Source organism: Morone saxatilis, unplaced genomic scaffold (assembly GCF_004916995.1).
Source record: "Morone saxatilis isolate NCDOM2014 unplaced genomic scaffold, NCSU_SB_2.0 Contig7, whole genome shotgun sequence".
Classification (NCBI taxonomy): Eukaryota; Metazoa; Chordata; class Actinopteri; family Moronidae; genus Morone; species Morone saxatilis.
Window position 1 is genome coordinate 18,041,925 of NW_023340246.1, and position 18,102 is coordinate 18,060,026.

The 18,102-nt window shown below is 39.9% G+C and overlaps 1 protein-coding gene across 1 annotated transcript in view; it reads left to right on the forward strand.

Moving 5' to 3' along the window:
- mettl24 (methyltransferase like 24) overlaps window positions 1–18,102 on the forward strand; it is a 35,924-nt gene that overhangs the window by 12,287 nt on the left and 5,535 nt on the right. The window contains exons 2-4 of the mRNA XM_035678704.1: window positions 7,426–7,524; window positions 11,252–11,385; window positions 17,187–17,412. Coding sequence (XP_035534597.1) covers window positions 7,426–7,524; window positions 11,252–11,385; window positions 17,187–17,412 — 459 coding nt within the window. The remainder of the gene's footprint in view (window positions 1–7,425; window positions 7,525–11,251; window positions 11,386–17,186; window positions 17,413–18,102) is intronic.

Below are 18,102 nucleotides of genomic sequence, written 5' to 3' on the forward strand. Positions count from 1 at the left end.
ACACACACACACACACATTCATACGGTCTCATCCTTACACTAAATGCACACCAGATTTGGGTTTGGTAGAGTTCTCCTACGAAGGAAAAATAGTACAGAGAGGAGAACAATCTTTTTATCCTCCATCTACACCATCTGTGCCTCAACCTCCAATTTCTCTGTCTTTCTCCTCCTCACACAGACACAAACACTTCATTTCCACCCCCCTGCTCATGAATCTCTCCACTCCTCCACAGGCTTCTTTCACAGCATCACTCTGCCTTTGAGACTGAGGCTAAACTCTTCTGAGATTACTGCCTTTATTAAAAAAGATCAGCGTAATCCTCCGCTTTAATTCTGTTATACTCTCACTGTCTCTCACTGTACCCTGGCAGTGAGCTGGGATTGGCCGGTAAGCCAGGCCTGCCAGAAGACCAGAGATGACACTGCAGGAAGTGGAGACAGCTGGGTCTGGTCTGACTGCTAGTCTGCCCATCTCCCAGATTAGTCAGAACAATAGAGTTTAGTGGCTGATTCTTTGTGATTATCCTGTATCATATCATGCTGTAAGTATCAGTTGTCCGAAAATATACTTTTTTATTTTGCTCTCATTAAAATCATTCTCAGTGTTTGGCACTGATTGGTCTAACAACAACTGATATAACACAATATGCATTAAACATACAGCTATAATAGCGTCCACTTTTGCTGTTCTAAATACCCAGATTTTGTATACAGCGTTCTTATAGGATGAGAATGATGATATTCTATATTTTTTATCCCATCAAAAGACCAAAACCAATAATGAATTGATTCTACTAACAAGTATTGTTTCTGTTGCCAAAGCCTGATACAGCTTAATAAAGCTCCTTTGTTGTTCATTAAAAGCACATTAATTAGCCACACCTTTACAGTTGGTAACATGTTCCTTCATTATGATGAACATGGGTACTGTTGTTTATTTGAGTCGATACCATTCTGCTGCCGTTAGTACTCAATAGTGTACCAGCGTGTATCAGTCCACAGTTGAAAATAGTCCCAAACAAATGTATTATTTATTCCTGTTCGACTAATTTTTGGTTAAAAACTACAGTGCTACAGTACAGTCCTTTTTTTGTTCATGAGCATTTTCAGTAGAAACGAATGGCCTTGTGACTGACAGAGTAGGGAAATTGGAATGTATTGGGAGACAGAAAAAGACATTCTTCTCTTTGGTCTTTGCATCTAATTTGCTGACGCTAAGAAAAATATAGACTAACCTTTATGTCGTTTAAGGGTCCATGGTAAGAAAACTAAAACTCTTTTCAAGAGTTTTTTAGTGGGCTGAACTCAAACTACTGGTTAACAGCAGTGGGTATCTTATTAAATCTTTCACAGATAATATGCACTGAAATGTCCTCTGATGCACAGGAAGTAATACAGTTTACAATACAGTAACACAGTTTACTTTTCTATAAGAAGCATCAGCGGGTTGTTTACTTTAAGTAAGCATGAGTGATGAGTGATAGCCTACAAGACTAAACAAAGAAAAGGACAAAACCTACACTATTCAAAACTTTAACAACAAAAAATAATTTGACCTGTAAACACATTTTTGTTCTACTCCACATATCATTATCTCATGTATAATCTCATTAAACTTTCAGTCAACGTCCACATAGTGTTCATTTACATTAAAACCTAATCTTGTCTTTTGCTGTCATCGTATCTCACTTGAATAACTTGAGTAAACATCACCACTACCTGGCAAAACTGGGATTGGCTACCATGACAACAATAATGTTTGATGATAATTTGAACCTTAAACACCTCTCAAATGATAATAATAGAGAAACAGTGGGAGGTAAAGAGAAATGAATGCAAGATTAATTATTTATTAATTAATTAATTATTATTATTAATTATTGATTTTAAATGAATCGACAGTTGTTTGTGTTTCGTAGCAATGTGTGTGATCTCAGCCCCACATCCAACAGATTATACCATTCATCCGTTATTATGTCACTTAATGATACACACAATCTGTTTCATATCACATTATGATAAGATTATAATGAGCAAATAATGTCTTCATGTGAGCATATTCAGCTGCAACATGGTTGTTACATCTCGTTTCCCATGATCCCATCCCATCCTAATTTTCAGCCAAAACACCGTTGTTTATCTTTATCAAGTAATAACTCTCTGATAATTGTACACCCATCTGTCATTACAGTTATCTAAGTATTAAGTTGGTTTTGTTGCTGTTCAAGCAAATAAAAGAGTACTGGGAATTTGCTTGTGTCTTACGTTTAATGACAGCGTTTTGTTTTCACTTTTTCCTGAGTTATTATTATTAACACAGTCCTCTGGAGCATGACTACTAGAAATAAGAAGCAGGCTAATGGGAATCAGCACCAGCTGTTTCATTAAACCACTATCTGCCCACTCGTCTTGACCTTGACCTTGGCACAGAGGTACTGTTTAGTTTTTACCCAGGCCGTCAAGAAAATATAGCCTATTAAAGAACAATTCCTAACTTCAATGCAATACTGTTAAAGAAATATTCCACACGCTGTTGAACTGAAAGCTTGACCTCTTGACTGCACAGCTTGGTGGTATTTTTCTGAAGCATCTGGACTCCGGTGAGAGCAATCACAAAAAATGAGCAGCAGGTCTGACACTCAGCCATCATGGCACTTTACCAACAGACGGGGCTGACTTGGCAGTACTCCTTCTGTCACCTTATGGTTTTCAAATGGGCAGACACAGCTCACCTGTGGCTTGCTCCTCTGTGACACTTGATAGACGAGAGGCAATTTGTTTACCCGAGCACTGATTGTGCCATGTCCTCTCAGATGCTCTGACCACACTGTTATCGATCATTATGTATTGAGTTTGTTTAGTCTTGGTGTGTAACTCTTCCTTCAGGTCCATTTTCCTATGTATTTGTCCCATTTTAAGTCCAAATCCCCCTCCCACTTTCCTTCTTCTTATCTGCCTTCATTGTTCTGGCAGACAGTCCTCTCTTGTTTAATCCAGTCATCTCTTGTTCACCCATCCATCCTCTTCTCCCCGAGGGATTATTCATGCTTGGCCTGGCTGCTCACACCTCTCTCACACCAAGCTGAGAGGCACAGATCCACTAACACACCCAGCCCCATCAAGACATGCAGGCCATGCAGAAAGGCCCTATAACAGAGCGATCAAAAAATAGACGTGGATGTTGAAAAAACATCCCTTTTATATCCCTAAGAAATAAAGTGATAAGTACAGGCAGGAATGTATCATGATAAAAGACTAATATAATCCAATTCAGTTAAATTTTTACCCCTGAGAGAAAATTTGTTCTATTAACTTTGTCTCCAGATGAATTAAATTAATCATCTCTTTTTCTTTATCTGAGAGTTTGACTGCTTACAGTGATCACACACTTCAAATGATACTTTGACGTCTTTCAGATTGTCACATTTTAACCCCCCAAAAAACTACCACAACCTCCACTTCAACACAGCCAACACTTCAGTTCATACACTTGAACTGGCACTGTTTTCTTTCAGGACTGCCACTTTCATGGACTCCTCCAGCTCAACTGATCACCTACATTTCAACTGAATCTTCAACTCCTTTCACTACTTTCACTTCAACTGTGTTCAACTTCTTCCAACACTTCTAGCTGAACTTTTACTTCAACTTGTTTTACTCTTTCAACTATTTCAGATGTTTCAATTGCAATTTTTCAGAAGCAAGCACACATACATTTTCTTCCCAGTGTCATTGCACCAACACATTTCAGTTTATACACTTTAACTGACTAATTTTATTTAACTTGAATCAACTAAATTAAGATCAATTCATAATTTACTGACATTTCAACTTCTTTCAGTGCTTGAAGGTATTAATTGAACCTTCACTTGGTGCTCACATCTAAATTGACAACTCAAAACTACACATTTTCAGCAAGGGGTACACATGCATTTTCTTTGAATAGTGTTGCCTAATTGCTTTAAGTTGAGCTGAGACTCACTTTTCGGCACTTTAATTTCCACTGACTTTCACTTCACTCGGCATTCACACTTAAAGGACCAGAGTGGAGGATTTAGTGGCATCTAGTGTGTAGTGCAACACCCTCTACTCACTGTTCCGTTCCAAGCATAGGAGAAACTAATGTGGCATTAAAAAACACAGAAGGTCCATCGTTCCATTTATATCAAGGCAACTACCTGAAATGCCGATGCCGAGGATGTCGTTTCTAATGTCATGGGATTAAGGTCTAAACAGCTGAGGCTCGACAGTTGTGAGTGATGATCTGTGTGTTTGTTATTAACACTGCTTACCTCTGCTGTCCCCGAGGTGCTGATGACTTGTTGTTGCTTGACTGAACACAGGGCTTAACACTAATCTCATCACCACTCTGTGATGATTCAGCAGTTAGTAAGGGCTCATAGTTATGTATTATACACGCATAGACAAACAATCTCTATTTTGGATCTCAGTATGTGCAGTAAAAATCATGTTGTTAGATAAAGGTTGGATTTATTTTTAACTAAATAACTTCACAAGAAGAGAAAAATTGCAGCCTGCGAGGAAAACAAACATGGATTGGAAACTTGAGTTGTACAAGTCAGTGTGAAAAGTCCTGGGCAATGCTGGTTTCCTGTGAAGTCTTAAACCTTGGATGCACACCTCCTCCACTGACAAATTTGTCCCTCCCTCTGTTCTTTCCTTCTCCACATTTTTTTTCCTGTATTTAACCCCACCTCATATGCTACAACCATCGAGTGAGTCCATTGTCCCAGATATCTGCCCTCTGATCAGTAGTCCTGTCCCAACCTGTATCAGGCTGTATAGGGCCTAATAGCTAAGTTTTGCACGGAAGACTCAGTAAGGAGATGAAAAGGGCAATTCAGAGTGAGAGAGAGAGAGCTCTTGGAGAGTCTGGGGGAATCAGAAAGATGTTTTAGATGTTATTTGTCTACTCATAAAATAACAGACTGACATGCAGTCTTTCTGTGGCTATAAAACTCTCCTGACCTCACAACAGAATTTTTGAAGCAATGTTGACTGGAATTGTTTTTCTGTTCTCTCTGGCCTTTGCAAGAGAGTTTTATGCTATGAGATCTGAATAAAAAATGTATGGAGGAATTACAACAAAATCCCCCTGTGGACCCGTAGCCCGAGGTAAAAATCTGAAGAATGATAACAGATCTAATACTGATCCAGTAAACTCTTTTTTTTTCTGATAAAAAATACAGATATATCTGTATAGTCCTGTAGCACATTAAGGATGATGATATAAACTTACATTTTTTTTGATTGAGTCCCCTGCTGGGTGGCTATGCAGTCAATTAAAGCTCCACTTTGTAGCATTTAGGAAGATCTACTGGCAGAAATGGAATATAATATTCATAGGTGTGTTTTCATTAGTGTATGATCACCTGAAATAAGAATCGGGTTTCCATTACCTGAGAATGAACTATTTTTTATCTACATAGTCCTCTTCTATTGGGTCTGACATGTTGAATGAGTGGTCTGGGTGTGCATATGTGTGTGTTTATGTGAGAGGCAAATCAGGAAAATCAAACTGCAGAAAACAATGGGTATAGACTGAAACCCACATGTCCACATCAATCACCCTATTTGTCCTGCAGGGTAATTACGTTGATCATGCATCACGGATGCAATTATTTTAAACTGAGGACTGAGACGCCGAATAGAGAGAGAGTGGCAGAAAGAGAAATGCGATGCAGAACGTTAGAGCCAGAGAAGGAACGAGAGAAAAGAAAATAGAGGGGAAACAGAGGGATGACATGCTGGGGAGAGAGGAGGGAGGGAGTTGAGACACGGCAAGCATTCAGATGTTTTGACACACTGCGAATCGATTAAAGGCTGAACGCCAAACAGTGAATAGTGTTACGTGGATCTAATGGCTCTGCAGCCATTAAAGGGACAGCTGATTCTCTGTGTTAGCAGGTCCAGGATCAGCATCAGTGAAGGAGGAAATGACACACATGGTGCTATCATCAATAATGTGTTAGCAGAGCACTGTGAGTGTATGTGCACATGCATGAGTTTGTTATGTTTGTGTGTGCTTGTGCATTAGTAGATAATCTATGTGTGTATTTGTACAAGTTGTGCAGATGGATGTGTGCATAAACATTGTGTAAAAGTGTCTGGGTATGTGCATATGTATGTATTTAAAGGCTTATACGTCTACATGTCGGTGTTTATATGATGTTTTTAGAGCTCTGATTTTCCATTGTCATGCTAATTAAGTTCACTGAATTAGTAAATTGAATAATACAGTATTTAAGTATGTGTTAGTGTGTATTTGTATGTGGTTGAGTGAATGTGTACAATCCACTGTCTTGTAAAAATATGAGAGAGTTGACCTACACGCAATCTGAACTGGAAAAGGCCACAACCTCCAGTTTTACGGCAAAATGCACAAAACCTCTTTTGTTTAAATCAGTAGTGTGATTGTAAAAGTGTCTGAGCTGAAACCCATTGTGTTGAGCCTGCAATTACAAAGTTAAACTGGAGGGCATAAGAGAGAGGAAGAAAAAGAAGCACGGAAACATGGGGGTGAATTCCAAAACAAGGTTATTTTCCAAAACAGACCTGATGTCGCTATAGTGCCCTTTACAGATTGTTCACCAGATGTGCCTACAGCATCTACAAACCCAAACATGATCTTGTGAGCTGAGCCAAAAATCATCTGTGCATATCCATGGAAAATCTGAAAATAAACTGCAGCGCACATAACACACTGATGAAGGCTTGAGAGTCCAGAGCAGGGAAGCGCTCTATCGTGAAATCACCCCAGCTAATTTATACCAGGGCTGCTAATGAACACTTGGCCATGGTGTTTGACCCAATAAATGATTGTGCAAGCAGCAAATGCATCATCGCTGCTCCGTCCCTCTTTTTTTTCTTTTCTCTCCCGTTCACTTGCCTTTCCTCTAATCATAAACAGACACATTCCTTTAGAAATGAAGCAGGCTATAAAACAGAGCTCTGCCAGGTTTCAGGAATGTGATCACACAGCAGCACTGAGCTGCTGCTGCCAGCTGATGGTGAAGTCTGAAGTTTTATTTTTCTGCTGTCAGACACAGCTGGACTTTCTACAGTAGATTTTGTATGCACAGGAATAGATAGCAGTCCCCATTTTACTAAAATAACAATGGAAATTAACTTTAGGAGTTTATTTGTCACTTACACACAGGTGGAAAAAAATCTTCCACCGAGCACATGGTGACCTAGTTCCATTTCCATCAGTGGCTATACACAAGTGGGTTATAATACCTGAAAGAATAAAGCTCGCTTTGTTGTTGTCCTTGCACTGGATTTCTTTTGAGTGACCTACTTTGATGTTAGCAAATTGTCAGATTTTATGTTATTTTCTTTTTTTCAGTTTTAATGATTACGTGTGTGTGTGTGTGTGTGTGTGTGTGTGTTCCTTTGCAGACTCCTCGGTGGCATATAGACTTGGAACCCTGGGCCAGTGAGAGTCATTCTCTGGAGGATGAAGCTAAAAGGTTCCTGAACTACATCACAACACCACAAGTGAGTAATCATTGATTGACTTCTTACTGGTATTTAAAGTAAGTTCCGGTCGGTCGTATAAAACTAGATTTATTTATTTTATTTCATGTATTTGTAAGGGATTGTATTTTTTAATTTCTACTCCATTATAATTCAATGAAAAATATTGCACTCCTCTATTTATTTGACAGCTATAGGTAGGCCAGCATATAACAGTATATAAAACAGTTATATACCTCCACCAAGTTCAAGTTCTTTTATTGTCGTGTACACAACAATTACAGTGAAGAAGTCATTGGCAATTCAATTCTTAGATCCCAAGGTTACTTTTAATGCTTCTGGTACATTTTGCTAATAATACTTCCTTATTGTAATTTAGGCATTTTTAATGAGTATTTTTAAAGTACGGCCACATCGCAATACCATATAATCATGGAATGCATTAGTAAAATTAAGAACAATAGTAAAATATAGAGCGTCACTCTCTTTTTTATTTGGTTAGTTGGTTTAAAGCACATATAAAGATGCAACAGTTACATGAAAGTGTGAAACAGAAAACAGGATTGTTGGTTTACTGGCATAGTTTAATTTGCTGATTTTATGTGAAGAGAATCTGAACATCTCTTCACTGGGTACAAAACATATTGTCTATAAACAAGAACTATGAATCCAGTTAACTTAACACTGTAACCAGAAGCATAACTGTAGCATTAGGACTGTAGTTTGCAGATAGATAATTGGAGTAGTTGTCGCTATTGAAGGCCAGAAAGTGCATTATTTTGACAGGTCTTTGTTATGTATATCTGAGCTAGCCTGTATCTATCAGGCCCACGATGGAGCTACACTGACACCTCGTTCACATTCAGCTCAGCCAGACATTATTTGTCTTGCTCGACAGCACACACATAATTCATTACTCTATTGATTACCATACAGATGGAACTCACAGCTCCTCTATTCATACTTAATCAATGAGATGTTGTGGTGTGTTTGTTGGTTTATGTCAGTATTAAATTACTACAAATCGATTAAGATGTTCAGAATCATAATTTGAGGAATATCAAGGGACTTGAGAAAGCCTGAAATTCTGTAACCTTGTCCCCATTGTGAAGGTAACGCTAGGACCCAGTTTCATTTTCACTATCCAAGAGATACAAGGACATTTTTTGGATTACATGTGCTGTGTTTTGTATTGTAATGAAATTGGCTCTGGAATAAATCAGCAACTTATCTTTTTCCCTCACACAATATAGTGAGAACACAGAGTACCCCACTCCAAATGACTAAGCACTCGTTCAATATCTTTCACAAAGCAGACATTCAGCCCATAATGAATTAGCCCCGGGATGTGTGTGTGTGTGTACATGTTTGTGCAGCCACTTGTGAGTATTTGTATGTGTGAAAGTAAGAGACAAGGACAAGAACAGAGAGGAAGAGATTGTATGAGCGTGTGTGTGTGTGTAAGTGTGAGTTTGTGGGAAGCTGTCCATCATGCACAGTGACAGGCGAGGGTGGAGGGAATTGGAGAGCGTGTAGCAGCATCCTCAGCTGTAATGCTGACTGACACAGTGCCTGGTGGAGCTGTTACTCAGAGAGATGGCCTGCGACACAACTGTCCAATCAGTAGCAGTCAGTGTGTCTTGCATGCATGTATGCACCAGCACACACAAACATAAGAGGAAGTGTTTCTATAAAAGTACAACAGCATGAAACTTACTGTAGGATAATTTTTTCTGATTAGCCTTAACAACAATAAGTAATCATACCCATAATTAAAATGCATGCACAATGAAAATGTAACCTGAAAGGGTCGATTGTTACAGCTCTGTATTCAGTACATTAGTGTTCAGCAGTCAGCAGTTCAATGCCACCAATAAGTCTGCAGATGTGAAGTGGCAAAATAATCAAGAGTGATTTTGCATTTCATTGCACACTGTGCATTGTGTGCTGATGAATGCTAGCAGCTGGAACACATTAACAATGACTGGCACAGCGGAGCGTGATCCAGATTTATTTAAATAGATTATTGCGCCACCCACATGTACAATACACTTCTTGGGCTCTTTGTAAGAAAGACACACCAGGTAACCTATTATTTCCACTTCATCCAGTGACTCTGTACTCCCTTCCTGCCAGACCTGTCACTGGCTGTTCTGATTAGAGCGAGAGGTCTACTCAAATGGCCCTCTGAGAATAACCAGATCATGGTGGAGGGTTAAGTGCATCCCTGTGACCCTGGGAGCTGTGTTGTCAGGGGCAAAAACTGCTGGTAGGAATTGCCCAGTGCAAATTGGTCCCAGGTAAGGGGCCGGACAAACACCCCACATGAATTGGCCGAGAAGGAGCTAGAAAGCGTTGCTGGGGGGAAGAACGTCTGGACTACATTGCAAGTGGCATTGAATGGAAAGGCCACAGCAAGGAAACCATACCGAAGAGGTTCTTTTGATGCTGTAAAAAAAAAAAATCAAACTCAATTCAAAAGGTAACTCTGTTGTTGGTCTGAGAATGAAAACATGCATAATGAATAGTTTTAAAGGTCAAGTAAACAAAAGATGTGATTGTATAAGAGGCTGGGATACAGTGCTCATTGTTGCCTGACAACAGAATACTTTTTGAAAGCACCCATCATTTCTCCATTCTTCACTGCTTTTATTTCACATTCTCATAGCTGCAAAACATTTTGCTCCTCCTTCATTTCAAGTAACCTGAGCGAACACTGTGAGCTGTAAGTTTTGGACGAGATAATACACAATACAAGAACACACACACATTCACACACACATGCTATCTTGTTTACACTTGAATGGAGTACAGTAGAGCCACAGATTTATGTTTTGCATCATGTCTGAGCCAATATTGTTCCTTCCTCTGCAAACTGAATCTCTGCAGCAGACGGAGCTTAAAGAAACCAGACAGCAAACATTTGAGCTGCAGCTCATGCTCTGAAGCTTAGTCTTTTAAACTGCACATGTACCGCGCAAAACCAACAAGCTGACATGTATCCACGTGTTAACTGTATGTATGTAAACTATTTATATATATTAGAACTGTTTAAGCAATGTTAGCCAGTTTTATCTTCTTCTTAAAGTTTACACAAGGATATATATACAGCATATGTATATATATACAGGACCTCCCAGAGTTCAGTTACTGAATTGAAACAAACCCTGACAATGAACATGTGTTTTTTCCAGCTTATAAAGTACATGAGGAAAGACTACTTCTTTACATTTTCCTTTTAAAAAAAAAAGTCTTTCTTGCATTCACCTGTTCTCTCACTCTCACTGTTTAGAGACTTGGCAGTACTGCTGATGCATCAGCCCCAGCTGTGCATCATGATGAATTGCATGCATATGGTAGTTCAAAACTGAGGCCCAAACACACACTAGGCCAGGGTCAAATTCAGTAGCCGTTTCCAGAGATTTATAGCATTTCTGTTTGATAGTTTGAGAAAAATATGTTCACCACATCAGGTCAGTTCACACAGTCTCAGCCAAGCTACATCTTGACTTGGAACTGCTGGTGTGATTGTTAAAACTCCCTGACACTCCCCAGTAACTAGTAACTTGAATTACGAAATGAGTAAAAAGTAATGAGTAATATCCAGAGCGAAATTCTAATAATCTAAAGCTCAAGAATACAAACTCTGCTGTCCTGTTCGTGCCTGCAGTTAGAAATCTTGCAGTAAATGACTCATACGTGGCTCAATATCCTCCATAAATTGAAGTGACTGTTTTTATGTGTACAGGTGTCGTGTGAACCATTGACTGGCGAGCAAGCTGCTCAGCAGGGGGTCGAAGGTGCCTGGGCTGCGTGTCTGGACCCTAAGTACAGCCTGGCCCACAGAATACGAAGCAAACACTGCAGGGTTTACTCTTTTGGGTACGTACAGACAAACACTCACTTACACCTTCTACTGAATGCATTAATTCCCTAACTCAAATCTTTACCATCATCACTACATATAAAGCGTTAACTTTTATTCTAATACAAATCTACTCACAAACTACAGTCTGTACACTAGCTTTGAGACAAGCTGTCATCTACAGCATCTGTAGAGCAACAGGATTGTTCACATTAATTTTCAGACAGGCAGTGAGTTATCTGCAGATGAGACAGTTATTCAGAGCATCTAGTTCTGTGACAGGCTGTGATATATCTAGTCATAATTGCTGCTGTTGCTCGCTTCACCCATGACAATTTCGATTTTTTCCTAAGAGGAAAAATTCAGGTTTTTCTCTGACTATTTTATCAAAGAATAAGGCCTATTTTCTACACAATAGAGGAGGAGAAGAATCTCTGTCTCCATGTCCCCTGTTAGCCTTGTCTGTTTATGTCTTTCCATTTCAATGACTAATTGGTCACAGAGCCTATATTTATTCAGTCTCCCTCTAACAAAGTTGAAATATTCAGCTGGCGTTTTTGTGCCAGGTAGCTAGGTTTCTTCTTCTTTGTGTATTCAGGACACATTTCTTTTTAATTTGTTGAGTAACACTGTAATAAGAGTAAAGATAATCCTCCATCTGCCTTAACTGTACCTCCAGCATCCACCTGGAACGTCCCATCCACTCCACCTCTGTTTCCTTTCCTTGAGTGGCAAGTAATCTTGAATCGAGTCATGCAGGCCACCAAGGTATTTGACCTTCTTAAGATTGGAGAGTCAATCACTCCCAGTAGGCTTTGTGTTGTGGATCAGCTTGGCCGGGTTTATGCCCTGCTGGGCCTCCGCTGTGCTGAGGTGCTGCAGAGGTCTGGAGGGATTTTCGTGCAGGAGAGAGGGATCTTATTAATTTGACTGTTGAGAGACAGCACAGGTGTGCGGGCATCAGATACTGATGCATGAGGGAAGGGGGGACGAGTGGGGTTACTGCCATTTCTGGCTTCCTGCCTCTCTGTGGAGAAGGGATCAGGGGTCAAACGGAGAGATTGGAGGAGAACATATCTGATATCCTCTGGTTGACTGATGGGAAGTCACTCATGCAGACAAGCTACATGGAGATGCACCAAAGGAATATTATTATGTGTCCTCCCGGTGATTTATGCAAACATTTTAACATTTGACCTGAATATTCAGCTTGGGAAAATGTGACTCACAGCTCAGATTTTTCAAAAGCTACATTACCATTTTTTCTTCTATCTAACTGATCCCTTAAGACCTCTGGAATGAATTCAATTTACGCTAAGTCGCCCCTCAACTCTGGTTAATGCAATAACAGTGAGTCGACCTAGAAAATGATATTCTGAAAAACAGAAATTTCATGAGTAACTACAGAAAAGTCCTGAGAGTCCATTACGACAGTTAATCAAGTCAAACTAGTCTCTGAAATTCCACTTTTCTGGATACAACAAGTGATCCTCTTCTCCTTTCAGTGTCCCCTATCTGACCTAGATTCAAAGTACATACACATACATACACACACACACAGAGAGAGACATACATTTCTTGGCCATACTCTTGAATTCATGCCAGGTATGCTGAGTATCCCTTTCTCAGGAGACTTCTGCTTGGCTGTACAGGAAATCTGCAAAACCATGAACCACAATCCACTACTGCACATAACACTGACTTTAAAAGAAACATCAAATACTATTAAGTGTGCATGTGTGTGCGTGTGTGCATGTATGTGTGTGCACTATTGAATTCAGCGCATTACTCAGTAAGCACACACAAATATTTTTGTCCGTGTGTGCACGGTTGATATGTCTCATTTGCATGCTGTTTAACGAGCCGTGGACGGATGTGCCTGGGCAGGATGAGCAGCTGTCCTCTGATTGGTCTGTCACATGGTGGTGGACAGGGGGAGTGGAGGGATTTGCAGGATGTTTTTCCACATGAAAGATCAATGATCCACCTTTCACCTCTCGTACTCAAACCTACCTCTCTCATCCTCCACCATCTTCCTCCCCTCATACTGATTTCAGTCTCTTAGTCCGTCTTTTTGATCATACAGTATTTTTCTCCTCGTGCAGTAACAGTGCAGATGCTTACTGTAATCAAAGATTGTCTGAGTGGTTGAATCATCCATTACAATAAAATAAAAAAATACAGCATACATGCAGACCAATCAAAACAGGCATTGAATTCACTCATTTGCTGCACTTTAACAAAAGTATGAGCAGCTATACAGCAACAGGAATATTCAGAGCATAGCTACTGGCTCCTGTCGCTGCACCTTTGTTCTTTCACCGAAGAGCCCTTCTCTATCTTCTGTTCAGTGAGGGAGGATGTTATCGTCTTCACTCTTATAATTACATTCTTTCAGTAATTGAGTTAAGCGTAGGTGTATGCTTATATATGTGAAGCAAAGGCTATTGCATTTCCTGTAGCTTTCAAAACAGCACTACAGGCGTATGCAAATAACACATGCTTACATGCAAGAAAAAAAAAACCCATCCAAATCACTGGTTCTCAAACTATGGTACGTTACCAACAATTACGAGAGGGGAGGACCAGGAGTACCCCATTGCCACCCAATTAACTCTGTTCTGTTCACATTCAACAAAAGACAAAAACAAATAATAGGGTTGGCTTACACTACTGTATTTTAATGTTGGTCATAATGGTGGTACTTTGAAAACCTAATATTTTCTAAGGAAGTGTAAAAAGTTTGAGAAATATTCATCTAATTAGCAACAGTGTAAAAAAAAATACCCTACGCAGTAGACCGTATGCACAACTTTTTACACAAAATAAAAACATAATTTATGTTTTAGGATGTTCTAAAAAGACATTTTGATTTGTCACAGTAAGAAAGGCATAGATGTATAAGTAAAATTAATGATGGCTGAATTCCATTTAGCTGCTTCAGTTTCAGGCTCACCGTCACACTGGGGACTGATGTCTTACTGGGACACTTGAAAAGAACGAAGCCATTGATAATATTATTAGTGACATTAGTGCTTTTCCAACTATGACAAGTCAAAATGTCTCAGGTGAAAATGGCCTATTATGCATGCTGACTCACTGGAACGGCTTACCGGGGCACTGAATGTGACTGAGCCATGATTAATGTTATTAATTACACCTGTGGTTTTCCTTTTACGTAAGTAAAATGTACATAGGGGCCAATTGGGGTCTTTCTCCTTTGTTCCGCTCTCAGATATCATTGAAGTAGCAAACTAAATTACTTCAACTAACCACAGCTTCATTTTTCGCCCCAAAGGAACATGGTGGCAGACGATAGTCTAGCAAAGTCACACTCCACACCTTTTTTATGAACGTCATCTCTCGCTGAACTACCATTCAGCCTTATCTTGAACTTACCCAAGAAGCGCAGAAAGACTTTTGTTCCCTCCACTCACTCACAACTTTATTTGCAGACTGCAGGCTATGCAGCAGCAAATTTAGAGCACTTATATAGGCTAAAGCACAGCAAGGGAATTAAAAATACCTGGGACCTCATCACTCATTGATCATGCATATGTTAATCTGCTGCAATGTGTGATGAAGGAAGGGGAATAGGTGCAGAGTAGAAAGAAAGAGTGAGGATAGAGGTATGAAAAATGTTTTGAAGCACCTGACATTTGAAACAAAGGGAATAAAAATAAGAGAAGATGTGGCAGCAAAGGTTTAAGGGTAGAAAAGGGAATTTTGAAAGGGAAAGAGCCTAGCAGACAGCACGTAGTTTCCCACCCAGCGTTTGTTTACCAGCCTCGCTTCTGAGCTTCACAACATCCAGACAGTCTGTTGACATAATAGTTCGGAGCGAGGACAGACATCCTAAAGGGTCTGTCTATCAGATTTACAATCCACTAGGTGTTTGTGACCCATCACACACCATCACGTCTTCCCATCTGGTTGCCGTGACAATATAGTCAACAGAGTGTTACTGCTCCTGCTCTCAGTAGTCTCATGAGAGAGGATAATACAGCTAGTTCCTTTATCAGCATGTTCATTCAGAAGAGCCTCTAAATGAACACCCCAAGTGTCACTGCAGTGATTCCTGGCTGAAGCCCTGCACCAGAGACTGGAAAACCCTCAGTGACATATTTGAGATATTTAGTGTGGTAAAAAGAGACGTCTAGCTGCATCTCAATCTCTCTTATATGCTCATGTCTCATCTCCCTCCTAGTGGGATGCATTCGGGGACCCTGTGACTCATCTGTAAAAAAGATGTGTGCTATGAAATGTACTCCCCCTGCTGCAATTACAGAATACAGCCGCAGCACAAACTAGACACAAGGGAATGCAGAGACAGAGACTGAGAAAGGAAGAAAAGCAGAAAATTGCAGAATTAGAGAAGGGAGGGGTGGGATATGAAGAGAACAACAGTGAGGGGAGGAGGGGGAATGTGAGGGAGAAGCATAAAAAAGAGACAAATACAAGGAAATGTGTCTCTCTACTTAAGCTAAGCATCATATTTCATAATGGAGAAGCAGAAGACTGGGGAAGTAAAGGTAAAAGAGAGCAAAAGAGTAACATGAAACAAGAGAGAAAGTACCTTCTGGCAAAAAATCTTCTATTCAGCTCTTGGTTTTTTGTTATTGATTTTTTGGCTTTTAAGTGGGCAGGTCAGGATCACAGTGACTATGTGGTGTTTGATATGTAGTGTGTCTGTATATCTGTCTCAGTGAGGAATTCTATTATAAGAAATTGGTGATCCTCCATTGTGCTGATGTTTCTCAGACCACTTCAAGTCACAAAAAAGATCCTTCGGTCTCTGATCAAACGTTTTATTCTGCAGACAAGTGTCAGAATTAAAGTTTTAGCTCAGTTTGCACTGGAATAAAACGGGAAGCACTCGTTCTGTTTTGTACTTATAAGCAATTGCCCTTGGTACTATCAGGTGTTAGCCTGACGGGAAGATGGATGGATTTATTTTGAGTTGACATGTCATTTATTAGATTTCCTGTGAAATCTGACCCACTCCCATACTGTAAAATCCAGCAGATCTTATTAGAAGCTGTAGCAATGTCTCAGACTGAATGTGGTAAAGATGTATTGAAGTTATAAAGCTGCATCCATCCCTCTCTGTCCAGGTCTGGGTATTGTGTTAAAAAATGTCAATGCATGTGGTGATACATTTGAGTTTTCCTCACCAGTACCAAAACTTAGATTCCCTAAATATCCCTTTTCTGAGGCAATCTAGGGATGTGGCTAAGTGGATGGCAATGTCACGCTTTCGGTCAATCAACCATTTTGATCCAAACTCAGATTTTCTCAATAAATAGTGGATGGATTGTCATAAAATATGGTGAAGATCTTTCATTATTCATGTGCCCAGAGGAAGACATTAATTCACTTTGATGTTCACTGACTTTTTATGTAGCGCCATCCAGTGAAATATACCTACATCTCCTTGATGGATTGCCATTACCATTTGTACAGACATTCACGATCCCCAGAGGATGAGCTCTAATCACTTTGACTTTGCCCTGACTTTTCCTCTAAAACCCCTATGAGGCCTCACAAACTATTGGATGGATTAGCATGAAATTTGGTAGAGACATTAACAAGCGAATATATAAGAACTTTGGCTAAGTAAACTGGAATCTAAACTAGTCAAAATGTGGACTTAAATTGGAGACTATATGATCAAAGAAAATAAGAAAATAAGATATGTCCAGCCTTTGGTACAGTTTTCAACACTCTTTACATATTTCATCTTGTAAGAGAGTAGTGGGCGTCAGTACTAGCCTTATCTCTGACATTCTCTGTTTGTCTTGTGCCATATGGGCTGCAGGTTGGGTGTGGATGATCGGTCCCTGGAGGTTTCTCTTGCACGGGCAGGATGTGAGGTCCACTGCTTTGATCCCAGTCTGAAGCAGCCTCACCTGCAGCAGGCTGAAATGTGGCTTCATCGGCTCTCTGTAGACTGGAGGGATCCCAATCCGGCTATTGTCGCCCAACGTCAGTACGCCAACACCAAGAAACTGGCCACCATCCTTAATGACTTTGGACACAGACAGGTAAGACGAAGAGCGTAAGTGGGATAGTATACAACATGGTCTCTGGTTATAATATAAATTCATGAGGGATCTGCCATTATAAAATCACCTGGAACCATTTAAAAGTGATTTTCCTTTCTGTGGCAGCGAGAAGAGTCACTTATATGCTGCATGAATGCAAACACAGATCCCTTCCTGTGCGCCTCGACATAATACAGTTCATCATGATTCCTTCCTCTGTTGTCTGTCTCAGGCTCCAGGTGATAAACCCATATATGATTTTGTTTTCCTCCTTTAAATATTATCATGCTGAATGTTACCTCTTCAAAGCCCCCCAGGGATTGTATTCCACCTCACCAGATAGGGATCTGCATACAAGATCAATCATATACACACACCTCAAGCCCACTTATAGCATGCATACTAATAAACACAGTTATAGATTCAGTGAACATGCCTGTTTAGGAAAAGGCTGAATGAAATTTCAAGGTCAAAGAAGCCAAGCTTCTTTTACATAGATCATAAAATCCCAGATGAATGACTGTCAGGCTCTCTTCTCATGCCAAAAAAGAGAGAAACTTAGCCTTGGCACTTACAGAGCTTCCACTTACAGTGCATTCATAGTCTGATAAATGAATGGCTGAATTCCATTAGAGTATCTTGCAGAATATTCCGATGCATAAAAATTATGTATAGAAAAAATAGTAAATT